General features: G+C 39.1%; 1 protein-coding gene across 6 annotated transcripts in view; it reads left to right on the plus strand.

Moving 5' to 3' along the window:
* Positions 1–7,500, plus strand: part of LOC125028931 (pyruvate kinase-like) — a 29,787-nt gene that overhangs the window by 550 nt on the left and 21,737 nt on the right. For 5 of the 6 annotated variants that reach the window (XM_047618563.1, XM_047618598.1, XM_047618571.1 and 2 more), the window contains exon 1: positions 5,775–6,047. The exons of the other annotated variant lie outside the window; for it this stretch is intronic. In XM_047618563.1, coding sequence (XP_047474519.1) covers positions 5,790–6,047 — 258 coding nt within the window. In that variant the 5' untranslated portion in view covers positions 5,775–5,789. Of the gene's footprint in view, positions 1–5,774; positions 6,048–7,500 lie in introns of those variants that run through there. 6 annotated transcript variants of the gene reach the window in all.

Here is a 7,500-nt window from a genome sequence, read left to right on the forward strand (position 1 = left end):
AGAGTCATTTTGGAATCGATGGAAGGCACAGGTGGAACATGTCATCCTCCTCCTCCTCCTGGAATGCCTGGTTTTGTGGATGGGTTTTAAATCGTGTGTGGAACTCCATTGTCTCATTTAGCATTTAATTAGTGAGTGCAAAGTGAGTGAGTGAGTGAGTGAGTGAGTGAAAAGTGAGGGGTGAGTGAGTGAGTGAGTGAGTGAGTGAGTGAGTGAGTGAGTGAGTGAGTGAGTGAGTGAGTGAGTGAGTGAGTGAGTGAGTGAGTGAGTGAAAAGTGAGTGAAAAGTGAGGGGTGAGTGAGTGAGTTAGAGAGGAGTGAGTGAGTGAGTGAGTGAGTGAGTGAGTGAGTGAGTGAGTGAGTGAGTGAGTGAGTGAGTGAGTGAGTGAGTGAGTAAGTGAGTGAAAAGTGAGGGGTGAGTGAGTGAGTTAGAGAGGAGTGAGTGAGTGAGTGAGTGAGTGAGTGAGTGAGTGAGTGAGTGAGTGAGTGAGTGAGTGAGTGAGTGAGTGAGTGAGTGAGTGAGTGAGTGAGTGAGTGAGTGAGTTAGAGCAATCAGATTTTTAGGAAACTTCCAGAGTGGAAATAAAGGATTGCAGAGTCATTTTGGAATCAATGGAATGCACAGATGCGGAGCATGTCCTCTTCCTCCTCCTGGCTTGCCTGGTCTTATGGATGGGTTTTAAATCGTGTGTGGAACTTCATTGTCTCAGTTAGCATTTAATTAGTGAGTGAAAAGTGAACATTTAGTGAGGAAGTAAAAAGTGAGAAAGTGAGTGAAAAGTGAGTGAGTGAGTGAAAAGTGAGTGAGTGAGTGAAAAGTGAGTGAGTGAGTGAAAAGTGAGTGAGTGAGTGAAAAGTGAGAGTGAAAAGTGAGTGAGTGAGTGAAAAGTGAGTGAGTGAGTGAAAAGTGAGTGAGTGAGTGAAAAGTGAGTGAGTGAGTGAAAAGTGAGTGAGTGAGTGAAAAGTGAGTGAAAAGTGAGTGAAAAGTGAGTGAAAAGTGAGTGAAAAGTGAGTGAAAAGTGAGTGAGTGAGTGAAAAGTGAGTGAGTGAGTGAAAAGTGAGTGAGTGAGTGAAAAGTGAGTGAGTGAGTGAAAAGTGAGTGAGTGAGTGAAAAGTGAGTGAGTGAGTGAAAGTGAGTGAGTGAAAGTGAGTGAGTGAAAAGTGAGTGAGTGAGTGAAAAGTGAGTGAGTTAGAGAGGGGTGATTGTGTGTGAGTGAGTGAGTGAGTTAGAAAGGGGTGATTGTGTGATTGTATGAGTGAGTGAGTTAAAGAGGGGTGATTGTGTGATTGTATGAGTGAGTGAGTTAGAGAGGGGTGATTGTGTGATTGTATGAGTGAGTGAGTGTTAGAGAGGGGTGATTGTGTGATTGTATGAGTGAGTGAGTGAGTTAGAGAGGGGTGATTGTGTGATTGTATGAGTAAGTGAGTGAGTTAGAGAGGGGTGATTGTGTGATTGTATGAGTGAGTGAGTTAGAGAGGGGTGATTGTGTGATTGTATGAGTGAGTGAGTGAGTTAGAGAGGGGTGATTGTGTGATTGTATGAGTGAGTGAGTGAGTTAGAGAGGGGTGATTGTGTGATTGTATGAGTGAGTGAGTTAGAGAGGGGTGATTGTGTGATTGTATGAGTGAGTGAGTTAGAGAGGGGTGATTGTGTGATTGTATGAGTGAGTGAGTTAGAGAGGGGTGATTGTGTGATTGTATGAGTGAGTGAGTGAGTTAGAGAGGGGTGATTGTGTGATTGTATGAGTGAGTGAGTTAGAGAGGGGTGATTGTGTGATTGTATGAGTGAGTGAGTTAGAGAGGGGTGATTGTGTGATTGTATGAGTGAGTGAGTTAGAGAGGGGTGATTGTGTGATTGTATGAGTGTGTTAGAGAGGGGTGATTGTGTGATTGTATGAGTGAGTGAGTTAGAGAGGGGTGATTGTGTGATTGTGTGAGCGAGTGAATGTGTTAAAGAATTTGTAAGCTTGTGTGTATATGAGTGGTAGTGGATGTGTGCCTGACTATATATTTGTGTGTATGTGTGTGTGTGCATGCGTGGTTGTTTTGTGTATTGTATATTTGATTTTGAAATATATTTCTATATTATGCAGTATTGGAGATTGGATATTCTGTGTTGCACCTCCAGACATGAAAAATCCACAACTTCTTTGGCACTCATGAAAGTTTTAACAGACCTCCACTGGAAAGACAAAGCATAAGCTGAGTGCTTATTTGATGAGAAACTGCAGGAAAGAAAGTTATATTTTGGCAGGACATTTCACATTAGAACTTTTCCACTAAGATTTTGCTTTTCAGAGTGAATTTTCTGATTGCAGATGGTTAGACCCTAACACACTGGCAGGAAACTATCGGTCTCATGTAAACAAACAGGATGCCCAGGAATCACATGATCATCCTCTTACATATAATGTTATTTTAGATAGGTATTATGTAAATTCTACTACAATGTAAATAGTAAGATAATGTTATATTTACACAAACTTTTCTTTTATTTGTCGGGAAAGAGGTTGTACGAAGTTAGTCCTCTATGGAAATGAGTCGAATGTAAACAATTACTAATGTCTTGATCTGGGAGAAGGAAAATGAAACTTGAAGAAACGCAAGGTAGTATGATAGGGGAAGAGTTGAAGGCCACAATGGTTTTCTTGAGGCAATGCAAATTGATCTTTCATTATTAGGATGTGTTACCTTGACTTTCGGGAGATCGATTTTTCATACCTGCTAGTATTAATTAATGTATCTTTTTATGGCCTCTGTAACCCTTAGTTTCAGTATTTCTACATTTCATTATAAACCAAATATAGAATATAGTGTATTTCATTCTGTCAGTTATGTTATTGAAACTTGTTTAATCTGCAGATTTCTAGTAAAAAGAAAAAAAAAAAAATCATATTGTTAAAAGTACCATAGACTCTAGAATTGATATTGATTAATTTTTTGGCATACTACTTCCTCATGCATTTGTCTGTAGTGTGTATTTCCAGCACAGTAATAGATTCTTACACACACAAAAATAACACAAAAATTAAAGAGAAGGTAATTGATATGTAAAGATATAACAGTTATGAATGAGATGGATGCAAATATCTAATTTGAAATTCTGAGGTAGTATTTTATCGTATTTTTCTTCTTCTGTACCCCTTGAATTTTTTTGGCGCTAGTGGATCAACTGGAATGTGAAGTAAAAAATATATATATTATTCTTACTTAGTTGATACTACTGAGACCTATATCTATCTGCGTGCGTGCATGCGTGCATTCGTGCGTGCATGTCTGCATTTTTTTTTAGTCCTTTGCTTCCCTATGGTTGTTACTCTTATACTTCTTATTTATTGTCATTATACATTACCAGTTAATGAGGTCTTTATAAGAAGTAACATACACTATTACTATCCAACTCTTTGGTCAGTAATTGTATAATTTCATAGGAAAATGGGACAATTTATTTTTTCTAACTTGTTTTGATTCCAGACTACTAGATCATTATTTATTTGTTTATCTATTTATTTATTTCATTTAAATAAAAGGCTATTAAAAGGAGGAGCATAGGCTGCATATGGGAAGGTATAGTCAGAACTGTAAAACTCTATGCATATGTGGAATGGAGAGCATCTTTCACTGTCATGGTCTGTCTAGATACCACCTGGCTTTTGGGCCCACCAATATCATTGCATGCAAGTATAGAAAGCAGCTGTTGGCATTGGGTTAAGCATGTTATTTTTATACCCCAAAACAGGAAGCAATGATACAGAAGTTATAGATAACAGTAGACTAACACTTAGATTAGTGTTAGTGTAGAGCTTGTATCAAGCACAGATGCCCCACAGTGGGCACTCAAAACCGTGAGATGAAAATCTTAGTCTTGGCAAAAATAACAAAATCATGGCTAAAGACATCTGCCATCTTGGTTTGCTTGTTTACTGCAAGCATTGTTGGTATTTGTTTGTTTTATGATTATAAGGAGTATATTAGGTTTTGCTTGAGTATGAACATTCAACAGAGCAAATGTTTTTAGTTTTAAGAATAAATCACTTTTATTCCTGTTGTTAAATGCCAGACTGATTTAAATTCTTGGGACATTTGAGATATGAACAAAACTCTACTTTATTAGGATAGTCGGCAGGGAAGGCAAAAAGGCCATAATTGGAGTATATTTGACAGTACAAGGTGTGCTTGGAAATGAGATGTTTACAGGCATTAGAGCAACAAACTTCTATAGGTTGACACCTCACCCAGCCTCCTTTACGTATAGCTAGAACAGACCACATGCTCACACACATTCATATGGATTTACAAACAAATGCATACTCATAAAAACATGTACACACTAAAATGTAATCTCACATTTGTGCACACAAATGGGGATACAAATAAATGAGGGCATATATAGTATATGCATACATATATAAGTGTATGTGCATAAACACACATTCACACGCACACATCTGCAGTCACATGCACACACAAACACACTTTCACAGACAGTCTTATTCACAGAAATGATTATTCCCTCGCATATGCACATTCACACTCGCATAAGAGCCTTCTGCACAAGCATTCTTTGTAATCTGTCAACAGAATTATTGCAGTTCTTACTGTATTAATCCCACAAAGCTGTAGAATAGATAGGATTTGTTTCATAGCTTCTAGGATTAAGGTATTGACGTACTTGGAAATCAACCAGATACTTGAAATGTTTTTTAGATACTGCATGGCAACTAGCAGTGTTTACTCTGTTTCTGTTAGTTGAGCCAAAAGATTGAAATGCATTTTACTTATAATTGTGCAAGGAATATGAAGTACTATAATTGTTTGAAATTTATTTTACTTATAATTGTGCAAGGAATATGAAGTACTATAATTGTTCCTCATATTCTTGAAAATATCAAGATTATAGAAAATTTACAAATATATTTTTGTTCTATCCTGGATAATCAAAATCAACATAAAGTATTATTCACCAAAGATTTGGTATATGTTTTTAAGGTCTGGAGAAAGAGTTATTGCCTTTGTTATTGTTGTAGCATCTCCGTACCGAGGCACGCTGAAGCACGTGTTGTGTAAGAAACCCTATATTTTATTTTTGGCAAGCAGTCTGAACATTTCTAATGGTGGCTGCCACAAGGATTTATTAGAAATTGTATTGGGATTCTTGTGAATCTATGAGCTTGTTATTGAACTTATTGATATTTGCATTATACCATTTTTTTTTTCTTTTATGTATATAAAAATGATTACATTTTGACCTCGTATTATGGTTTGAATATTTTATATTCATCATTCTCTATGGTATATATCTGCTATGCATGTGTAGTAAAGATATCTATTTTTGATAAATAATGTCTAAGCATAAATTTTGTTCTAATTCATGGCATCATTTTGAAACATTTACCTGTTTAGAGATGCTATAATTAGACTTGGCACTTGTCAGCAAAGTTGCCAGCTTCAGATATCTTTTCTTTGTTATATATTACCTGAATTATGTTTTTCTTCATTGATTTAAGGAAGGATGCAGTGAAATGAATACATTTTACAAAAGGAATAGAAGCTAAATATTTGCCATAGAATTTCTGCTGGTTTGGAACTGATCATTGAAGGAAGCTCATGTAATGGCAGGGTGCCAGTAGGGAAGACCTAGGTGTACCGTAGAGTTGTTCTGTCATACTGGCCAGTGTATAGAAGCTTTTCAAACAGTGAAATAGATGTTGAAATTTCAGGCATAGCTTTAGTTGTATTTATCTAGTGGAAACGGCTTTGAAATGGGAACTAGACCAGTTGTTAAAGAAAATGACGAGTGGAGCGAGATTGAGGAATCTGGCTACACCACTGTATCGTACCGGTTATACTTGGCAGAGAACTAAGTTTGGCCTTGAGAAGGTCATTGAAAGACCTCTGCTGCGTGTAGGTGACTTTAGTCGTGGCACTAGAGGACAGTGGAAGGTGTGCAGGGCTTTGAGTCTCTCAATTCCTGTACAGTTGGGTGCCTGTGAGGGTAGTTCATACTCGCTTTCATTTTCTGACCAGTGGGCCAGCATTGTAGATAAGGTCAGTGATTGAAATTTAGTGTTGTTATAATTAGCTAGTTTGCCTAGATTGTGGTGAATGATGTGAAAAAGAATGCTCTTACAACAGCAAAGAAGATAAAAAAAAATGATGTTTGTTATATTTGATTTCTAACACAATAACACGACCATGAAATTGTATTGAAAGTGATGCTGATTATATCCAATATAATGAAAAATTTTGTGATATGTCTAATTATACCTTTAAGTAAGGTTTGTGGAGCTGCGAGTCATAAGCAAGGTGTAATGATCGTGAGAGGTGCAACTGAGAAAAAAAAAGTTTGAAATAGTAATGCAGCCAGTTTGACATGTTGAATTTTACTCTCGTTATTTGTCATGAAAATATGAATAAACTCGACTTTTGTATTTACATTATTTGGTGCATATGCTGCATCTTAAAGGTGTTGTACTGTAAGATGTAGTGTAAGTAGTACTGCTAACCATACATTTAGTGACTTGGTGAATCTTATGAAGTGTTACCACTTTGTGTTGGTGTTTATAGGAAAATTAATACTTTGATGTGAAAATTATTGCTATAGAGGGAAAGGCTGATGTAGTGAATCATATGTAGTAGTAGTTTAGAAGCTTCTACATAAGAATCTGTAAACTTAGCCAAAGTATGAACGAGTGATTGTTATGTTTTATTTACAATGCACATTGACAAGCATCTCCGTATCAATTTTGTATTCAACATTAATTGTAAACCCAACAAGTTTTTGCAATATTCTTCAGAGGGAAGGTCTACTCTTATTGGGAAGAAAATCACAAATAGCCATTTAGAAGGGAGGGGGTGGGGGTTTGAGTGGAGGAGGCGGAAGGGGTGGGGGTTTGAGTGGAGGAGGCGGAAGGGGTGGGGGTTTGAGTGGAGGAGGCGGAAGGGGTGGGGGTTTGAGTGGAGGAGGCGGAAGGGGTGGGGGTTTGAGTGGAGGAGGCGGAAGGGGTGGGGGTTTGAGTGGAGGAGGCGGAAGGGGTGGGGGTTTGAGTGGAGGAGGCGGAAGGGGTGAAGGTTTGAGTGGAGGAGGCGGAAGGGGTGGGGGTTTGAGTGGAGGAGGCAGAAGGGGTGGGGGTTTGAGTGGAGGAGGCAGAAGGGGTGGGGGTTTGAGTGGAGGAGGCAGAAGGGGTGGGGGTTTGAGTGGAGGAGGCAGAAGGGGTGGGGGTTTGAGTGGAGGAGGCAGAAGGGGTGGGGGTTTGAGTGGAGGAGGCAGAAGGGGTGGGGGTTTGAGTGGAGGAGGCAGAAGGGGTGGGGGTTTGAGTGGAGGAGGCAGAAGGGGTGGGGGTTTGAGTGGAGGAGGCAGAAGGGGTGGGGGTTTGAGTGGAGGAGGCAGAAGGGGTGGGGGTTTGAGTGGAGGAGGCAGAAGGGGTGGGGGTTTGAGAGAGTGGAGGAGGCAGAAAGGGTGGGGGTTGGAGAGGAAGGAGGTGGGTGGAAGGGGTGGGTG

This window comes from Penaeus chinensis, chromosome 1, assembly GCF_019202785.1.
Source record: "Penaeus chinensis breed Huanghai No. 1 chromosome 1, ASM1920278v2, whole genome shotgun sequence".
In the NCBI taxonomy this organism is placed as follows: Eukaryota; Metazoa; Arthropoda; class Malacostraca; order Decapoda; family Penaeidae; genus Penaeus; species Penaeus chinensis.